The sequence below is a fragment of the Hetaerina americana genome, unplaced genomic scaffold (assembly GCF_022747635.1).
Source record: "Hetaerina americana unplaced genomic scaffold, ioHetAmer1.1.p SCAF_81, whole genome shotgun sequence".
Classification (NCBI taxonomy): Eukaryota; Metazoa; Arthropoda; class Insecta; order Odonata; family Calopterygidae; genus Hetaerina; species Hetaerina americana.
In genome coordinates, this window is record NW_027287439.1 from 1,376,488 (window position 1) to 1,399,356 (window position 22,869).

At 36.8% G+C, this 22,869-nt stretch overlaps 1 protein-coding gene across 1 annotated transcript in view; it reads right to left on the reverse strand.

Moving 5' to 3' along the window:
* Positions 1-22,869, reverse strand: part of LOC139698303 (uncharacterized) — a gene marked incomplete at its 3' end in the record, with an annotated part of 92,686 nt that overhangs the window by 42,328 nt on the left and 27,489 nt on the right. The window contains exon 2 of the mRNA XM_071597186.1: positions 16,014-16,122. Coding sequence (XP_071453287.1) covers positions 16,014-16,122 — 109 coding nt within the window. The remainder of the gene's footprint in view (positions 1-16,013; positions 16,123-22,869) is intronic.

Genomic DNA, 22,869 nt, shown 5'->3' on the forward strand with positions numbered 1-22,869 from the left:
ACTACCAAGGGTAAATTTAATTTCAACACTCTTGTTCGTTAATTATTTTCCTCAAACACATCACTATCTTGGAAATATTTAGGCAGCAATTAGACTTACACGTTCATAATGATATGTAATTCATCATTCAACTGCTGGAACATGGGCTTTCGTCTCCATCAGTGTAGGTTCCAGAGAAAGAAAGTATCTTCGAAAAATTTGTAAAATCCATGGCTATTGAGTGTTATTATTAAACGGTCGGTATTCAAAATTAGTTCCAGAATGAAGAACGTGAAAAAGAAACATCAGACATAATAAACGACCCGCAGAGTACCCTTCACAAAATATGTTACAATATTTGAATGTTTATTTGTATCCTAGAAAATTAAACTGTAAAAAGCGTTGGCCTACGTACGACAAAACACAATCTTAGAAGAACTTCAAATTCGATGTTCGTCATTCATTCATTTTTGTCACATATTATTGGGTCAATCATATCAATTATGTTCGTGATAAGTCAATCGTATACTTAATTATATTTTGCGCAAACAAACATTATCCATTTGTTAAAAGATACCTTGCCATTACTCGATGGCAACCAAGGAAAAACCCTCTGACTATTAGCATGCGAAATACTAAGAATCTAGAATAGATTCAACGGGTGTTCTCAGCGTCATGACTCAACTTACTCCACACTGGCAACGCCACAACTTATGACCTTCGTTTTTTAGACTAGGAATTTCCTGAAACGGGAACTGTGTCAGGGTCTCACAGACGCTGTAACTGCCACATCTTGGAGACAATAATGAAAAACTAACTTCAAAAAAAAATTGGAAAAACATTATGAGAGATGGTATTCCGGAAAAAATTGGGAATTATAGTACTGAGAATGTGATATGAAAAGATAAAAGGGCGTTTTTATTTTTACCTTTTTGGAAGTCACTTTACCATATTGAATCCTTATGAGATGTTATAGATTTTAAAATTTTAGTTTCTGTTTTAAATGTTAGTTGATTCCGTTTAAGATCTTGAGGCAGATAACTTATAAATATATTAATAATATATTTTAAGCTACATCATGCTACCGTATGTAGATCACAGATATAATTTAAAAATGTAGAACAGAAATTTTTCGGATAGATCGCTTTTCGATACCAGTGAATTTATCATTAAAGTGATAAAAGTTTGCAATAGCGTAAGACATTTAGCCCGGTTTACAGCCATTTTTGCTTGATCATCATTGTTTCACAGGCATGGAAACCTAATTACACCTAAACATTATAGTTCTTGTTGAACCGCTTTTTATTTCGGTTGTTTTTATCTTTTAAAAATTTACCCTGACCGTCTTAAATTCAGTTTTAACCATTTCCTATTACGTGTCTTGAAAAGAGCTTGCATGATGCGGGAACATCACCTGCCACACACTTGACTTGCTGGCTATCATGTAGGCGTAGAAAAAATAGAGCCGTCATTTTTCCTAGCCAAAAATGTGAATTCTTGTAATTTTACTTCTATGATAAATCAGCCGAAATTTGGATTATTGCTACTGGTTACCTTACCCGACACGTGAACCGTAAATATATGTATGTATAACTCGGGGAAAAGACACCACCCCTTGTACTTGGGCAACCACCAGGACACCCAAGAAGTTCCCAATGCCTATGAAACGGGAGCAATTTTTCCTATCAATGGCTACAAAAGACCCCTCCACACCACTATCTCCATTTTTCTTCGAATTCGTTAGTGGCCTTTTATCGGCCTGGGTCATGGTGACATGATCGAGCTCAGAGCCTAAGGTTTAGCTTCACAGTTTTACGAATTCAATAAAACCATATCACTAAAATGTTTTATTTCCTTTGAAATTCTGAGCGAGCCAAATTACATGGCATATGAATTCTCCGAAATCATACTGTAATATAGTATAACTTCAATTAACTCGAATGTTCTCGTTACAAACTTTTATTACGACGTTTTATGGAGAGTTCGAAACAGAAGGCAAGGAGCCTAGATTCGTAGTCGTGCGGCAAGCGGCCATGTTGGAGGCTGTTCAAAGCCACTAGGACGGAAGCCAAGGATCCTTGTACGAACTCTTCTGGCGAGGATGCACTGACTAGATCCTTGGCTACAATACCAGGTGCCATCTTGAGGCGTTGAATTCTGGCTTGTCTCGTAACTCCTTTAGTGAGCGTATTGTCACGTGTCATACAGATTCTAAAAATAAATCTAGTTCATGTAAATAACTACTTTAAATTTTTATCATATCGTTAACACTATAATTTTTGTTCTTCATTTCATCAAAGCAGATGATTAGTTTGTGTTTTTATTACACCTCCTTGTGATAGATAACCAGAGTTGCTCTCACGCGAAGACTCACGTCACATATGGTATATTACTTCGAAAAGCTTCTTTTGGTTTAGTTTTGCCAATGAGAGTTTTCTAAAACTTTATTAAACCACGACTCCAAGAGTTGGATCCGTGTTCCAAGTTGTCACTTTAAACTCAACTTACAACTCTTCATGGCGTCTTTCTGGGGCATATTGCTCTTCATGCAATATTCTCAGCAGGGGGATGCTGTCGATAAAGCTAAGCACAAAATGTCCTCGAGGAGAAATTGAGATTGGTAGGGGCAAGGACATAGCCTCTGAGGATGCCTTAAGTGGTAATATATCCTGCCGGATGACATAAGGAGATGAAAAGGAGGAGTAGTGCATAAAATGACAACAGAGAAAACCGACCTTATAATCTTCAAGCATAATATAGACTAGAGTCCATAATTCGAGCTACGCCACGCAATTAAAGCAAAGCTCAAGTGGTAATAAGAGAGAAAAGTAACGTCAAGATAGAGATTTATGTTTGACCTGAGGTAGAGGTTTATAAAAGGAAAAGGTCTGCGTTTTCTTTTTAAAAAGAATATTATAATTTGTACCATTATCATAATGCTCTCGGATTTTGACCGCAGTTCGTTTGCGCCAAGCTTACAGGCTAAAAAATTATATATTACAAGATTCAAACAGTGTAAAATTTCGCGTTTGCTAAAAATAAAGTATTTTTTTGCTTGTTCCACCATGCAAGCTTACAGACTGAACGAGTATACTTTACAAGACTCAAACAGTAAAAACTATCGAATATATTATTGCTGAATAAAATTATTCATTGGTTATTCCACCAAATATTTGGATAGGTACTATCGATCTTTTTCTCAATTACCAGACACCGCAAGAGGGCGAATTGATGAGGTATTTAGTATTACTATGATCATCAGATCCTCGGCAGTAAAGAGGAAGAACTGTCGCCTTAATCAAGTGCTACTACAGAAAATGCGAAATATTTATGTTCTCAGTGAAAACACTTTAGTACCAAAAGCAATTAATTTAGTTCAATATTACGTGGATATGTTACAACTGCGAATATTTCCTGTGACAAAAAACAACGGTTTGGATGACTGATAACAATGGATACGAAAAAAAATATCAACATAATATTAAATGAAATCCATTGGATAGCCCTTCAGGTATACCTGAAATCTCCCGACGGAGGAGAAATATCTGGGCGAAATCTCAACATTTCGATCCCAATTAATGAAGGAAATCACGAAGCAGAGAGACGGACGCTGGTAGGTGGATTGAAATCTTGCAGCGCGGCAGAGGGCTTCGTGCGACAGGTAAAAGCAGGACGAGTAAGCGGACAGGGGGTTAATTATACACGAAGTGACCTATGCGCGTTCAACTCCGCGCCTATTTGTGCAAGGAACCCATAAAAACCACTTGGTTTCATTGTCCCACGGGGCCTATTTAAGAATTTTAATCCGCCCACTGCCCTAACCTCCTCCTCCCACAATGCACTCATTTGCCTCTGACCCTCCGGAAAAACCAATCTTCCACCCTTTCCCCAGCACCACCCCTAATCCTCCTATTCCGTCCCCTTTTTTGCTTTGTCTCTGCAGCGAATTTCTTCCACCGACCATCCCCTCGTTCCCTTCGTCAACCACGCTCCAAGCATGAAAACGACCTTCAATGCTCTAGGAGGAAGCGGCCCGCACCGTCCCCCCTCCATCCCTACCGCTCCTCAACCTAATCCCTTCCAATTCCAGTGGGCTCTCGACTAGTTCCCCCATCCGTACACCCAGAGAATACCACTCTCCCCCTCCTCAGAACTCCACACCCTCCGCCGCCCATTCCACTGGCAGATGCCGTTTGCGAAGAGCCTTGATAACGGCAGCTCCCGCTCCGAGTTGAGAGTATGGGATTCGTCGTTGCATGCGAAGCAGACGAACACATCCACGTGCTGCGAGGGAACCAGTTAAGCCGTCGGATATGGATGGATATAGGTGCATCCTTGCTAATTTTCTCTCCTTTCTACACAGCTCCGAAAAATTGATTAATTCATTCAGATAAGGACTTCGCCAGTTTACACATTGTTCCGCCGAAAGGTTGACCTCAAAGATGGGAATTAAAAACCATCGTATATTTCCATTGATTTTACCGAAGACTGTGTTGAATGTATTCTGCGCCATGAACTACTTACAGGCACAGAATATTTAGAGAATGACAGATGAAGAGTATGATAGTTTTAACCCCAACTATAGATTTCCACAAAGTTAAGTCATGAACAATTTATATCAACCAAAAATATTTTGATACAACGCGAATGACTATATGTTTCACCGATCTGCGAATTGGTTTGATATGATTCTGTAAACAAGCCAATCAGAAACTCTTCTGAGTCATCTAAACTTGATGTGATCACGCAATAGCGAAAATAGGTGTTCTGTCAAGTATTTGGGCCATTTTCGTTGAATTAATATTTTAGTGACTCATTCGATTATTTTCGTAAGATCCTGGTTTATTTTTGTTAGGAAATGATCTGAATTACCTTACTCAGTGCCCTATTTTACCAAGAACTTTCTCAGACAGTGTATTTGATCAGATCAAAATGAAACGTGAAAGATAAAGACAAGGGGGCACAGGAAAGATCCGAAAGAAAAAAATACGATCTACGCCAAATTCAGAAATTACGTCGACGGTGGGAGCAATATTTGAGATATAGGTGTGAAAAAACACATGAAGATATCATTATTTATTTTATGCTAAAATATACTGTCCTTAAATTCATTAAATATTAAACATTTTTTAAGAGCTCAGTAAATTTCGCAGGTAAATCTCCCAAAGTGGTGCTGGTGTTAACTACAAAAAGATCGATCCGTTTTCAAGAACGTGCTTAATACGAGACCGTCTAGAACAAACTTGGGAACATTGAAGTATGGCAAGAGTTAATTCAAAAGTTTTAGCCTATGTGGAAATACGCGACAAATCACAGACCGAAATCAAGGAGTTTTTACGTGTTCCGTATTCAAAACGATGGATTCGGTCACATTGCATTCATTCAATTGGATTCCTTAACGTCTGCATATAGGCTCCCTATACATTATTACGATTTGCATCACAAAAGTATGGATCCAGTCCTTCCACTCTGTGCCCTAATTCTTGGAAAATCAAATCGTAGACGATCATCTGTCAGCAATCCGTTTTCAGCAGGTGGTCACAACGGGACCCAAGCATCAAGAAAACGTGGAATAATTTAAAAAAGTAAGGCAAGATGGATAAATGAGAAGTTAAAACTTGTGCGATCGGTATTGTAATAAATAGAAGGTTCAAACTAATTGCATCCTCTCCTAATTTGCAAGTTTCAAGCACATTTACCATAATTTCCTAACCCATTATTAACAGGCTTTGATCAAGTCTAGATACTGTCGTTTACGCTATGTGAGATTCAACTGTACATTCATATATCTTATGGACGTTTCGCTAGGAATAAAACAGTTGAGCGCATAGTAGAACGTAGCATTGTGTCCATATTAGGACTTTAACGAACAATTTTATCTATTCCACTCAGTCATTTGAAGTAATCCGAGACTGAATGACTAAATTTAATAGTGCTGAAAGCCAAAAGATAAAAATCATTGTTTCCAGTATCTTTACAATTGTAAGTTATCAGGCAGCCTGACAGCTGCTAAGACGCAGGTCAAGAAATCTACGTGACTTAAAACGCAACTTAAGAGAAGATACGCAAGACATGCATCTACATCTACATAATACCCCGCAAGCCGCCGCAAGGGCGTGTGGCGGGGGGTGTTAGGTCACCAACCTTAAAAAGGAATAATACCACATGCAAAACAACAAGGTGGAAAATTACACTCACAGCAGCGCACATACTCATGCAAAAATCCTTTCATCCAACACTCATGCAAACACATATACCGCAAAACAACAAAAACCTGCACCCCGGATGCAGCACGAAAGCAAGCCAGGACACAACAAGCAAGAATGTGAAACATCACTACCACATGAAAATGCACCACAAAACACTCTACCCCCCAAAGAGTCTGTAAAAGGCAGGGAATGCGACATAAAGGCTGGGAGACATATTCCGTCAACGTCTGTCGATTTGGCAACACGAAATTCACGACACAATCTGTCTGCAAAGAATAACAGCAGCATAACATAATTTAGAGAAGCATCATTGCATACGTTTAAAATTCCGCATAACAAAAAATTGCGGCCGTAATAATTGATTCGCGTTGAAGTTAATTTTAAAGTATATGCCGTCGTTTCTTCCTATCCGACTCGCTTGATAAATCCACGGATTTGTAATAGCACCTGAGTCGAGCCATGCATGGTTACTTAAAATATGGATGCGATCCCAATGGGATCGAAAGCTCCAACGTCGGAAATTCAAACATCGAAAACGTAGAAAAAGTGGCTACGGTGGCTTCAATCCGACCCAACCGTATTTTCCCGACGAACGACCTTCTACAGACGATCAAACAAGTTGGATTTCGGTCAAATGGACCGTACTCCGGTCGAAAAGGAGTTGTCCAAATTGTAAGAGCTTGATCAGAAAGAGCTCTTAAGTGCTGTGACCAAACCAGAATATTGCATTTTTATGAGATCTGAAACCCTTTCCAATAAGTGAAAAGTTAATGCTACTACCTTTGCCATAAGTCATGAAGGTACTTAAAACTTTCGAAGCTCCAAACTATCGTTCTTTGCAAATAAGTAACTTGCGATTAAATACCAACTATAGTTGAAACAACAACTTTGTTCGTATATCTATTTATTGAATAATATTCCAAAATAATGTGAATTCTTACATATATGTAATCATAAAATTTGAATACAGGAAAAAATTCCGATCTACTACTATTTTGGTGACATTTTCAGGTCACCAAAAAATGTTTTACCTGTAAGAAGAAACTGCGAATACGCTACGTAAATTGATTACAAAAGCTGATATTAGTTTTTGGATAACTTAGAAGAGCGCTACATCTCAAGTGACATTAAATATATAAATCAAAAAAACAACTGCTTATTTATCATGGGAATAAAAATCAAAGGGAAAAATAGCTACATGATTCTCCAAACGCAAGTGGAACGGAATTATTTTCTTGGAAATCTTCCCAGATTTTCCTTGGAATTTCATCGGAAACTGTACGAGATCTCACTAGTTTTCATGAAAATCTCTACATTTTGTCCATAGAATCTATTAGATTTCCAGTGTAATTAAAATCAAAAATAATATTTAATTACAAGGCATGAACTACTTAAAACCCCGCATAAGTGTTCATGAAAAGCCGTTCTATGAGAAAGATGGCAGAATATAAGTATCCCAGGGTGATCATAGATCCTATCGATCCTATAGAACCTATATATATATATATATATATATATATATATATATATATATATATATATATATATATATATATATCCCATAGAACCTATATTGATTAAAAGAGAATTTTTTACAAATTGACAAACTCACAGCGATGGCTAACTAATTTGGAGCATTTGATGCTTATAAGAGACAATCGCTTCAACCAGTGATCAAGTAAAAAAAATCAAATTTGATGCAAGATTGACAACGGAACGTCCCTGCCAGAATTTAAGTTTTTCTTTCTCGCATGTGATTGATTTACCAGAAAATTGTCCCCTACCATATTTCCTTAGCCCACAGAATGAACAGGATTTGAAAAAAAGTTGGAATAATTTCAGTAGATACTTAATATCGATTGTGGAATTATCTTAACACGTGCTGCGTTCGTTTAACTTCTTCCAAATCCATGGAACAAGTTCTGGCTAGTGAATTTTAAATTTCCATTTTTATTCGTTTGGTCCCAGGACAACGCTGAAAGATGAGACGTGTGTGTCAAAAGAATTTAAGATGAGGTGTTCACCTCTAGATACCTATATAGGTTAGCTGCGAGATAAACGAGGAATGCCTATTCAATGAATAAGCAGCAGTTGTGGACAACGCGACGGCACTCGGGAAGGCGGAGTAGACCATTCTTGGGTAAGATGGCCCAAAAATAGTGCCAATAAATCCTATGAAGGTGCCGTGACTTGGCGAGCCGCTACCGCCAACCTATGAGCCGCTAATAACTCGGAGGAAGAGCAGCAGACGCCCTTCAAATGAGAGAAGGTGAAAACCAGAGGGAACGGTTCAGGAACTCATCATTACACTGCAGTCAAATGAAAAATTACTGAACAGTCCTAGTCGTGAAACGTTAAAGGGGAATGGGTAGTGATAACAATATTATCCCAAAGAGCAGCATCTCATCTTTACGACAGATCAGCCATTAGGAGAGCCGAGCGTTAAGTCATATCAGGTCCAACTTCAAACGGTTGACAAGAGCTGATTGCTATGATCAATTTCATTTCTATATTTTGGAAAGCATAGTGAACTATACGCACAGCTACGTGGTGTCATGAATGAAAACGGTTTGGGTTCCATTAAGCATAAAAGTCTACTTAAATAAATTCAGGAAATGACCACTGATCTAAGTATTGCGTAAATTTTGTTCAAATTATATTAAAGTCGGATCTAATGCAATCAATTTATAGTCGAAATCAGTCTTTTGGTAACCACATCTGGAGCAGAATTAAAGTGATGTCTACAGCTATTTAAAAAATAAAGTTTGCAATAAAAATTTGTTTTGGAATCCGTCAGCACGAGATCTGTAGAGATCACTTCTCATTATTTCAAAATTTACTAAGCATGACTTAGGAAAAAATAATATTTGATTTGTACATTGATAATACTTCAATGAAACAGGCATTTGAATTGTTTAAATCACAGTTATTCTGGGGGCAGAATTTTTGATTTTCTATCGAGGAGAAACTAAATAAGCATTGAATATAATACAGCCCAAAAAGTAGCCCAAAAGTTGTTAAATTTGATCTAAATCGTTTAAGTAATTTGACGAAAGTACCAGAGATGAAATCTGTGTAAAAAAATGTTTTGCTTATGATTTGACAGTCATGAAAACCTTCTTATTAAAACTATTTAATGAACTCCAATTACGTACCACATCACAGAATTATAAATATTGTCAAGGATAACTTGAAAAAAAATTCAAAGTTTATATTTGATTTCCAAAATAGCGCAGTAGGTGTCATTTTTAATGACTAGGTTTAGTATTTCTAAAAGTTAATCGTGAACGATTTCAATGCTCCTGTAGGAAAAAAATGACTGTTTCGAAGGAGTTCATCGGGGATTTAAGTACATGACCTTTCACCTCGAGACCACATACATCATGTCAATGGGAAAATGCGGCACGTGCAATTGTTTTCACAGAGCTTCATGAGAAATCATGGAGAGACGATGAACTTTTCGTCACTATGGGCCGGTTGGTAATCAAGTTTAAGCGAAATAGCATAGAGTAGGAGCCATGGGGTAAAGAGAATCGAGGTGATGAAAGATTTCTTCATGTAAAATTTTACCCATTTCCTACCATACTTGCTTCCACGTATATCCCCTACAGTCAAATCAATTAAACCCTCTCCACGGAAACTATTTACTGAACAAATCAAGTGCCCTATATCTTAGTACCTCCAAATTTTGCATCTTTCATGTGCCGGAAGTGTCATGAATTATGATCAGCTCGTTACAAATCATAAATCCCACATAAATCACAGCCCATAAATCATTTTTCAAGAATTCAAGGGCCAAACAAATAATGCTGGATCCAAATTATGCCCTTTTGAAATGAAAAATCACATCACATCGTTATTTTCTTCCATCTTCCCCAGTTAAAAACAAAACTATAAATCATATTGGAGCCTATAAAGAGTCTGCAGATTAAATTTTTATCAAATACGTGCCCACGGGTGCCCACATGACCACATTTAGATTATCATCTTTATGGCACACACCATAAGTAAGCGTTGCGATAATAAATCTGGGCTTTCATTTGCTGAGCGAAAGCATACACTGAAAATTAAATACTAGGAGGCTTCATTCGACCGCCGAAGTACGACACTTTGGGGGGACAACCTAAGAACAAGATGGTACTAGCAATGAAAACATTTACGGAGTGACTACAGCGATATTTTTAATTACCACCGGAAAAAGGACGTCGTGAGTCGAGGGTGGAAGCGGTGCTAAACCCCCAACGCCAAATACCCACCCGACCTCTTTCGCCCGCTCCCCACACCTTTGCCCCCTCCGCACCACACACTCACCCTTCCCAGGCAAGATGATGACTTCCTCCTCCTTCCCTCTCCCCTTTCTCCGTCCCCCCAATCTCGCTAACCACCCACCACACACCCCCCTTCCCGCACCCGCCAGCACTCTTCCCTGCCACAGTCGCACCGCGCGCCGGGAGAATTGCGATCCGAGGGGAAGGTCTCAGTTTTGCCCTTCCGCAAATATTATGGCAGGGACAAAATGCGGTGCGTACTTGCTGCGAAGGAGTGGGGACGAGGGAGAAATGTGGAGGGACTGGAAGGGCGGGAAAGGGTAGGGGGAAAGAGAGGAAGAAGGTGTCTCCGCGTTCTGAGTGCAGAGGCATGTTTTGAGGCGGCCGGAAAGGACGAAAAAAAAAGAAAAAATTGAGGGGGAGAAGACGGACATGGGAGTGGGGACGAGGAGAGGGGAATTGCGAGGAAAGAACTGCCCCGTCCGGAAAGAATCATTCCCAAAGGGCTTGAAGGTCTTTATAAAGTTAAATGGCGGGGATAATGGATAGCGATGGTATTAATAACCATAAATTTGAAAAATAAAATGTGTATTTATAAAAAGGAGGTTGAGGAATTTGCGGGAATCCAACGAATAAACGTTCCTTCTTGAATAAAAAGGAAGGTCGTTTGGGACACTAGTTATTTTTTTATGCTTCTCCTTAATTAATGCGTTAAATTTTCGCTGGTTACATCTGCTCCCTTGGAAAAAAACAGTACTCTCTTTCTTTAGTGTCTCATACAAATTAAAACAGTAAAAGATAAAAACTACGAGAAACCACCCCACGGATTCCTCGGTTTGTCAAACATGCATTCACATTAATTAATTTCTGGCATATCAATAGCATTTATCAGTGGAAAAGAAAACTATGAGTAATTAATAATAAATTCTTATTTATATTCATCTTGCCTCCGTTTAAAAATATAATTATTACATTATTCCGGGAATTTCATACCTAAAACGAATCCCATAAATGGTATGAATTAACTAAATATTAGCACATAAAAGTATTCTGGAGTGTTTACACATAATATTTACTAATGGCAAGCATCTTCGACATAATACCACACTTGTGCGTGAGGTAGGGAGGTTCAGGACATCAGTCGTGAAAACGAAGAGGGAAAAAGTTTGAAGAGAATTGAGGTTTTTAGGATACTGCCCATAAAAAGGGGAACACGAAGCCTATAAAAGAGATGTATGCTTTAATATGCTAGTGTTTTCCTCTTTTTGTGCTGTGGTCGTGAATTATGAGGGGGAAATTGAATCTATCTGTCCTTGAATTTATTTTCCGACGGCTTACTTCGCTATTCTTCATATTACAATTTTCTTCTCTACCGATTTAGAGTGGGGTTACAGGTTTCATATCGCCCTGCGTCTCTTAGTTTATAGTTCTGGGCATTTTTATCACAGGCCGGGCGGTTTGTCTCTTAATTCCGTTATTTCTTGAGTCAATGCCTGTTGATATGAATCCAAAATCTCGAAATGTTTCATGCAGTGTCTGAATACTAGCGAAAGTTAACGAAAAGCATAAAATTTAGAGTATGTAAAAAATATCGCGCAGCTTTGGATTATCTTTTTTGGTTAACGAGTGCTGTATAACGTTTCCTTTGTTTACCTCGAAGCTCGAAGCCACTAAAGAATAAGGGTGGATTCGTGAGAACATCATAATACTAATATTGTACAGAAAAGCGCAAAGCATTCATAAGATCAAATAAAAATAATTTTAAGAAATGTAAAATTTTCGCTACGTAGTTTTAAAAATGTTATTAAAGACTCCCGTGATGCGATATTATACGTTACTTTTCCTTTTACGGCAATTCAGGCATAGATTTTACCAGCCTTCGTTACTACGATAAGGATCAATTTCAACCTAAAGATCGCTTCAGAACAACCGCCACCTTAACTACAAACCTTCACGGCCATGAAGTAATCATTTACTGATTTTGGAAACTTGTGTGTTCAAAGATAAAGTTTAATCACACGTTTGAATTCTAATCAATTTACTTTGGCAGTCTACGTATTCTAGGGAAAATGGCTACTTCATCTAATGTGTAAAAATATTCTTGCAGCACCTTCCGATTATGCTTCAATCAGCCGCGAAATTATCAGTGTATGCGAGTATATAAAACGATCATTCTGCAGTCGTCAAGTCTAAGGAAGTTAACTTTTAGTATCTCAAAAACAGGTTCTTGATTTTCCTCAAAAACGCATACAACTTCATTCAAAGTACAACCGAAAATCCCTTAAATAACTTTACCGAAATCGAAAAACCTTTTTGTTTCTGTATCGCTAAGTAGCAACATCCAACTTTTTGACTCTTGGATGGGCCGTATTTGTATCGGAGACGTTGGTTCTCACGCGGCATTAAGGAAAACAGTTCAGGCATTGCGTTGTGCCCTCCAGGGACTCTTCAAAACAGAACAATCCTTCACCGAATTCCGAAAGTGCGAATAATGTGCGCTAGTTTAGTTCCTTCCACTTATTTCCCTTTTCCCGATATTTTTTTACGTGCAAAAGTATCATCATTTTATCAATTCCAGATACAATTTTTATCGGAATATAATCTCTCTCCAGATTCTAGGTCACGCTTAATGACGAGGCCTCACCTTCATCATTAAACGCTGGCCAGAAGAGGTCATATTGCATCCTTGGTAAGAAATATTTATTTGTTATCTAAACAGATACAACAATTAGCGTAGATATAAAAATTACGTTTGAAAAATACTTTTATTAGTATTTCCTTCGAAATTACGAAAGCTGCAAGGACATTATAACGGTGCCAAAATATTCTCATCACTTCCGATAGCTAATAATTCAATAGCGTCCATGCTCATTGAAAAGAGGATTCAATACCATTCTGTTCACGAATTTGCTACACTTCACTGGTAATATCTGGTCAAGGAGAGCTTTAATGTTATTTACAATCTTCAATCTGTCTTGAAAGATTTGACAAAGTGCTAATCAAAACATTAATTTACCATTCACTATTCCCTTTTGGTTAATTGTGTAGTACCACACATAAGCCAACATACGAGTACTAAAACCTTGACTTGCACTCCATAGACAAAATGTTGGCAAATTACGAGGCATTAAAAACAATATTCCAAAACGGTTAGCGAGGCTAAAAGGCTTGCTCCAAGGATCACTTCAAACAAAATTTTAATTTAACAAGACAGACCTTCGACATGTAAACATCGCCGCAATATCTTACCTATTCGCTAATATTGTATTTTAAATATAGTATATTTTCAACGCTTTCTACTATTTCAGAGAAATACAGCTCTCTCACTGTACGAATGTTAGGAATATGAATTCTATTGTTTACTAACGGGCATGAAAAGAAAACAGAGAACTCTTGAGAAATTGTGACGTTCAAAAAATTTCAGGGGCAATTTCCTTCCCTTGGCTAAATATCCGCGTTGAAATTTCACCTCTCATATCTTCAGCATAAATTAAGTCGCATTTCCCACATTATTTCACGGATGATTACTAAATATACAAAAAGTGGTTAATACCTTCAACATGGTGTGATTAAAGGCGTATTCAAATGATAATGATACAAATAGAACGAGATTTCAAGTTAGGCAAATAATTAGCAGCTTATTAAATTAAAATAGAAACCTAACTCTCGGCCATAATTGTTTTCTCTTGTTTCAAGTTAGAACGCCATATATGGTCCCGAAAATATCCCGTTTGCTGAATGCTGTCCTTAACTTATTTCCAAGCAAGGCCTAAAATTACTATTAGGAGGGCATGTTTTTTTTTCGAAATTCTCATCTCTCTCTTTTTGCTAAATTCTACTTTCGCACTTGGCTTAAACCACTGCAGTTAGAAACCTACGTATTGTCCTTCCAGTGCCCTATACAGCGGAAAAGTATGCCTTTGAAATCCTTCCTTATTCCAGTTTGAAATTATTGTTGAGCATAATAAATTCCACTTCCTTGCTTTGCTTAAAGGATAGAATTAGTAATTCGATAAATCCAATACAATTAATTTTTATTACTTTTTAAATGACTTTGAAATAAAACCCAATTAGTAAATTCATTCTCACGTTTGTTCTTCTTTGTTACTCTTGTGCCTATAATTAAATGAAATATTCCTGAAGATTCCCAAGTCACTTGAACAGAAAAAATTCCTTTGTTCAATCACTTCCTCCGTGACATTTATCACGGAATGCATGGTGATGTATTTTTCGATATTGTCTATGACACTAACCATTGATATTCCTATATTTAGACTTGCGCTTTCTCGCTTTTATATTAGGATAATATGCTCAGACATAAAGTATTCATTCAATACGCTTAAGCATTCATAATTTTCATTACGTGTTAAATGAATACCCCAGAGGCATCTGCACATATTTGCGAGCTTTTTTCCATAGGTTTTTACTTTATGCCTTGCTTAAAATTTCCTCCGGTAGATTTAGCCTTCAAGACATATATTCTAAAATATATAACCTAATTTTCTATCATATATTTATTTTTGAGTGTTTAGGCATTACGCATCCCATGATATGTCCATTTAAATTAATACTTTGTTGATAACGCCATTCTTTTATAATTCATCCCATTCAGAACTCGGTGTCTCCTAATAATACTGCTATATTGAGTTAGAAATCTGAATGATAAATAATTCTGTCCTGTCTGTTTTTCTCTTTCCGCAAAGAATAAAAGCGCCTTACCTGAGCCTACAGAGTTTTATACAAATGAGAGATTACCCTCGTAGACAGCTAATATCTAAATAAATCATCGACCTATGAATAATGCAATGCATGTCACGAATCGTGTTCCAGGAGATCATCGTGATTCTTTCCAGGTTTAGGACAGGTCGTGGCCTCTGAGATATTATTTCATTTTATGATCCTATCATCATCGGCTCAAGGTCTTTTTCGGACCACTGAAGGTCAATTGTACCCTCTGCGCTGTCGATGGGCTCACGGTGAGCTTGAAGATCATAAAAGTCTAGACGATGACCCACTGTCCTTTGAGGTTGTTTATCGTTGACTCCCATGGTTAGGTAGTTGGGAGAACGTAATGAGATCATGTCTTCGCAACCTCAGAGAAGTGTGCTTTTTAACTTTTCATAAATATTGAATAAATGTACGAGGATTTTTAAAAAATTTAGGTCTTTCGTCACTTTTTATTTTAATTAATAGCATTATTTAAGAAAGGATAAGTATGAAAATATTTGATGAAATTCTAAAAGGTGAAAGTGAATAGTAAAATAAACTACAGTAATGTAAACTGAGAAGTGTTTCGAGCGATTTTTAGAATGAATTGTACAAAATTACATTTCCATAAATCACAGTCGACTCCCTCGATTTTACTTCAATTTTGCCTTTCTTTTGAGCTCCATGTTAGTTAGCATTAACATGAACTCTTCCAAATCCATGCCAAAATATTGCATTTTTAACACAATTGTAGGCTTTTGGTAAATACATTTTAAATCTATTTCCAACCTGCTTTTCGTAACACATTTTCTATTTACAGTTGTAATTTTAGAGCTGGTGGAAATCTTACCTCCCTGAGGTTGTAAGGGTCAATAAAGAGGCAGGCCGCCCTGGAAGCCCCAAGCAGACAGAGGAAGCCGTTGATGGTGGACATGTATGGGCGCGAAGAGATGAGGGACCTGAAGAGAAAGAAAAGGCAGGTTTGTGTGAAAAAAAAACATATATACTATATGTTCATAAATATATATATACATATTTATATGTAAATATATATATAAATATATGTATTTATATATATGTATATACATATATATTTGTGTGTGTGTATGCTATCTATCTATATATACTACCTTGATCAAAAAGTTCCCGGAATAACCACCGTGTGGCGCTCCCATCGTTCCGATTTGAGTTCTGTTTTTTTGTTAAATTGGTACATCTGTTGTTGATATTCCCTTTAAATCTTAGGGTCATAACTTGACATTTGCAAAAGTTACGTAGCCAAGAGTACATCTATCTCTGTGTGTGTTGGCGATTTTTTACAATTTCAGAAATGGATTTAAATTTGCAACAACGAACTTGTATTAAATTTTGCGTAAAAAACGGATTTAGTGGCGCACGGACGTTGGAAATGTTGGAAAAGTGTTTCGGCAACGATTCTCTAAAAAAACGGTCGTTTACCAGTGGCACGAGCGGTTCAGAAGTGGTCGTGAGTCAATCGAAGATGATGAACGCAGTGGCAGACCATCGACATCGAAAGTCGGTGAAAAAATTGATAAAGTAAAAGAAATGTTGGTCAATAACCGCAAATTAACCATCAGAGAAATAGCGGAGGACTTGAACATTGCCTATGGATCCGCCCAAGACATTGTGGTTAATGATTTGGGTTTCCGTCGTGTAGCAGAAAAGTTGGTGCCAAAAGACCTCAATTTCATGCAAAAAAGAGACCGTGTTGACGTCGCAAAAGACATGATTTGCGAGGCTGAATCCGATCCCACATTCATCAAAAGGATCATTACTGGAGACGAGACGTGGGTTTATGAGTACGACACGCAATCCAGACATCAGGCAAGTGAATGGCGTTCACCAAATGAGCCGAGACCAAAAAAACCACGTCGTTTTCAGTCAAGAAAGAAGGCAATGCTGACGGTTTTCATGGATTACAACGGTGTAGTGCATCATGAATTTTTGCCAGAAGGCCAGACAGTAAACAAAGAGTATTATTTGGGCGTTATGAGACGTTTGCGTGAAGCAATTCGCCGAAAGAGACCAGAAATGTGGGCAGAAAACTCGTGGATTTTGCACCATGATAACGCACCGTCGCACAGTGCTATCATTATTCGTAATTTTTTGACGAAAAATGCAACAAATACCATCCAACAGCCACCGAATTCACCTGATTTGGCTCCCTGTGACTTCTTTCTGTTCAATCGAGTTAAAAAACCATTACGGGGAACGCGTTTTAGCAGCCGAGAGGAAGTAATGGAAAAATCGCAGGAAGCACTGATGGACATACCGAAAACCGAATATAAAAAATGTTTCGAGGATTGGATCAAGCGCTGGCATAAGTGTGTTGCAGTCGATGGGGATTACTTTGAAGGGGACAATATAGATTTAGATGAATAAACTTGTATTTTTAATTTTCTGAATAAATTCCGGGAAATTTTTGATCAAGGTAGTGTATATATATATATATATATATATATATATATATATATACACACACACATATATCATTACACCAAAGACACGCTTTCTTTTCGCTGCTATCCATAATATGAAGCGGAATACATTTTCGTCTATGCACTGCAAGGAATAACAAGGTTGAGTGAGTAGGAGTTTTATCCCGCCCATAAATAAAGTTGAATAATATTTAAAGATACTTTTACAAATTTAATCTCGAAAGTCAATATTTAATGTAGATATACAGTAGGTAAGTGCATATACTTAAGTGCGCTGACAATAATTGTTTAATATTTTCATTCTCATAATAACTTGTTTCATTTTTTCTGTTTTATATATTTGATGTTGAAATTTAAATCCATTTACTCGAAATGATAATTTTCCATTTGAAAATTATTGACACAAAACTCGAGCGTTTACAGGAGTATAAACTTCATTTAAAACATCTTAAATCAAATTATCAATACTTCTGGAGTTAATTTGTGTAGAGATGGGGCATTGATTTTAATGGAAAATGAATATAAAAATTGAAGCTAGCGTGAATAGTAATTGCTTATTTTATAAGCTGTTTCGCTTTATGAAACATTAATCAGTAAAATATTACTCTTTGACTATTTCCCTTAAGCAATAATTAGTTTTATATAAAATTAATAGCGTCAATTAAAGTTTTGTAAGCTCAAATTTAATATAAAATCAATTATTCTAAAATTCTCATTCAATCTCGAATTTTAATAATGATTTAAACCCTTTTAAAATTCTAGACACAGGAAACAAAACTTTTATTTCTAATGATAAGTTTTCGATGCGCTCTGTTATAAACGTATTATTTAATTTATACTTTAATTTGAAAAAATGAACGCGTTACAGAGATCAAATTTAAAATATAGTTTCAATCAATATATCGATAAAATTGGTTAAGTCCAATTGGCATATTTTCATAAGTTTAATTAACAGAGTATTTTCAAAATGTCACTCTGGAATACAGGAGACCTCCAGAATACTCTTTATGTCCATTTATGTGATGGACATTAGAGCATAAAATAACTCCTCTTATTGAAAGTGAAATATTGTTGGAATGAGGGTAGCTATCCAAATGAACTTTCCAATAGCCGCCGTAGGTTTCCTTTCACCAATTTGATTGGCACGCAAGGGGAGAACTAGGATTTCTATCAAGTTTTAAAACTCTTGATCTTTCTCGAGTTATTTATCATCTCGAAATGATGCGAAAAGAAATATTTGGACTAAACTTTGGAGGAGGTGAATGTATTCCTACGCACTATTTGCTACGATGGAATATTACCGTTGGTTCCCACTAGATTCAAGAATGTAAACCAATATCCACCTCTCACAATTCCGATAATTGCATGTCTATTTCTAAGAATTTACTCAGTTTTGGTATTTTCCTCGATGCTCTCATAAGTTACTAAATACGATCAGATTACAGCATGCGATATCATGGCATTTAAACGGAGTTATTTTAAAAGCTTGCCTTTAAAAAGGCCAACAGAAAGGTTAAAACGTGGTGAATGTTTCCCAAGTCCATTTATACAAGAAATAAATAACCTGGACGTGAACATGAAGAAATGAATCGTGACCTTTCCAATTTAAACTTTCTTTTGCAAAAACCAAACTCTTTTCTGAAACTTTACATGTAGACTCGCCGGAAGGCCTCGTAGGAAGTCCTCATACATAAAGACGATAAAATATTACGGGAATGGCACCAGAATTTCATATTGTAGACGTAACACTTAGCAATAAGGAATTATTTTATTACGAAAAATATTAACAATTAGCTCTTCGTAGATAAGTGATAATAATAGATAATAGCTTAAAACGGAACACGTTATAAATATAAATTTACTTAGATGAAACAATTCTGAGTCAAACAACGGTATGTGACTATCTCATTTCAACTGTTAAATGTAATATTTCCATTGGCTCCGTATACATAGCAACATAGCGCCAATATCATTATGGCGTTTATTTTTAATGCAAACGTTCTATAAAAGGTCATTTTTTAATTTGAAATTCAAAAGGTGGAGCTAAGAATGAAGGAGAAAAATACTTCTCAAGTATACATTTTTCCTCTTTTATCATATCATTAAAAATACGATCAGCCATGGCGTTACCTATAAATTCAAAGACTACTTACGACCTTAAAAGTACGCAAAGGGACCAAAAACGAAAAATAATCATTCAATGCCAAATCAGATTTTGTCTTATTTAGCGACATTCAATTTTAAAATCTAAATGGAATTATCTTAAATCAACTTTAGAGTCGGTTAAGACATACTTTCCTCAAATGATTTCCATGTAAATTACTTTTTTTTAGAATCGAAGGAGTCATTCAGCTGATTCTTTATTTTCCTTGCCATTTTGAAATATATATCTGTATTCCCATTATTTGTGCCCACTACAATGACTGAAAGAATATTCGGCGATTTTAGTCGAAAACTCCCATGTTCTGACTTTCAATGGAAACCTTTGTAAAAAACGTATCGCGAAAATTAAAAGAAAAATAATAATGATAATTTCAGATATTACTACTCTGCCACAAAATCCTTCAAAGTACATCCTTTGAGCGTCGACACACTTTTTCCAGCGGGTTTTCAACGACTCGAAGGCTCCCTGGTAGGCGGATACCGGAAGATCCTTAAGGGTACATGTGCAAGCTTCTTTGGCGGCACTTATAGTGGTGACCTTTAAGGGAAGATTTCGCTTTCGGGAATAGGAAATAGTGTGCTGGTGTCTAGTCAGGACTGTGAGGGAGTTTGGGAATCGTCGCGATGCCTTTGCAGAAGGTCCTCGTAACAATTATCGTAAGCAGACACTCGACTCAGCATTTGGCCGTCCGTCCTTCGGTACGAGTTTAGCGCAGATCTTTCGCATCGCCAAATTTTCAGTGATAATGGTCTGCCACGTCATCTTAACAATGCCAACACGATATGCAATCATGCGCACACTTATCCGATTGTCTGAATTCAGCACTTTACGCACACGTCAGGCAAAATTATTAACGATATTTTTTATACAAACCTTGCATGCCAAACAAAATGTTCGCCTCCACTCGGTAATAAATTAAAAACATTTTGTGGCATGATATTCATCTGAGGAGTAAAGGACAGATCCTATGAGTGGTAATAATTCTAAATAATTAGTAATTATTTGAAATAAGGATTATTATCTTTTAAATCGTGATAAACTTCCCTAACAAACACTTACTTTTTAAATGAACGTTCCATTGCGGTTCCAATACAGATTTCCCAATGATGTAGAACGAATCTAAGGAGTTCCTACATTCTCTGAATATGCGTGTTACCCATACCAACGGAGAAGGAGGCATGGTGAATTTTGCGAATCAGATAAAAAACTGAGAAAACGAGGATATTACACGAAGGGACACATGTGAATGAGGAAATATTGCCCCAACTTTCACCAAGTCACATTCTTCTGGTTGGATGTCGTATTTTTAATGCTACTCAACGAGTGAAATGCAATGCAAGGGAAGAGAATGAGCTACTACTCATAAGCATAGCCTTCACCAGGGATGAAATTATTTCTCTCAGAAATTTTCCTTCCTTTTTTGCTAAAGCAATTGATTCGTTATGAAAAATATTTAAGGAAAAGCTTCTCATTGTTGTCCCCTATGAATCATTGCTTCAGACTATGATAGAAAAAGACGCTTAAACTCACAGAACATAACTGTCTGCATCATTTATTATAATAGTTATAAAACAATGTAGGATGTAGATAATAAATAGGTTAGGGCTTCATCCACAACCGTGTTCTGAGTAAACGACTAAAAACTGAAAAAATTCGAAACTTCTGCATAATACCGTGAATAATTAGATAGCCTCAATTTTGAATTGCATCTATAATCTAATTTAAGCCATAAATTCTTGAACCTTCATATGTATATAGAACACGAAATGTTTTCTTAATCGCATGCATTGTCAAAGAATGGTAGGCAAATATTTCAACGCAGCTAGCATTCGTATTTGATAAAGAGAAATAAAATAATAGTATATATATGTATACATATACATATGCATATATATAATATAATATATTATATATATATATAGATAACACTTTTTGAAAGTCTCACAGACGCGAATAATAATGTATAACACTTAGCACTAGTGGACACAGACAAAAACACAGAAACACACAAAAAAGAGACTCACTAACTTTCTAATTTTCGGTGGTCGTAGGTGTGTACAGGTATATATATACACAACTTGTCATGATATTTCACATAAATTGTGTGATGAATGAAATGATTTCGAGCTCAATTCGGTTAAATCACATGTTATGAATAGAGTAAACATTTGGTATATTTCACAAAAACTTAAATAACATACTTACTAGCATCATATTAAAGTTTTCACGAAATTTACAAAGTATTTTTATCAAATTCTCAAATTTACATACATTACATGGCAAACTGTTTACACCTGGTAGCATGATGTGGCAAGCAAAGGTGATCTAGAACTTTTACGAGTTTTGATAAACAAAACAAACATTCCCATCTTATTCCTACATCCCTTTTCGAGCGCTGAAACGAAATTAGAAGTGTACATCAATAATTGCGTCCCTTCTCCGGAAATTGAAAGGAAAAAAGAACACCATTTCATCGGGTGGTCCAGTAATGATGTATGTCCCAAGTAACTCTACGCGACGCACAAAAGAACGAGTGGTAGAACTAAGCGACGGTATCTAGGCACTAACGTCACGATTGTTGACAGAAGCCTTACGTGACCTACTTGTGAGCATTCATCTCTTCCTGTACTCTGATTACGTCCCGGTTTGTCGAAAGGGGAGAAAAAAAGTAGTGGGCATCATGGCAGGGTTCAAGAGCTTGCAAACACATCGAGCATGACTCTCGGTAAATACTACAATCCAACCGCCTGGTTACGTCAGAGGACCGGAAGTAGCCAGTCATACGTTCTCAAGTGATCCCTGTCTCTGGGACTTATTTTAACGCGGCCAGGGTTTTTTTTCCCCTGGACGGCGTGAGCTCATGGCTGAATGAGTGCCACAATGATAAAAGTGGTCTTCCTCACGCTTGAATATTGAAGAGGCCAAGCTGAGTGGTGGCCTGGATGAAGAACCCTGGCACGTTGCCCCAGCTCTTCTGCGGGATAAAATGGATTTTTGATGCTGCAGCCGAGGGTCTCGAGGTCATTTTCACGCCCTCACAAATTATTAGGGCGAAAGCGCAAATAAAAAAAGAATCCCACAAA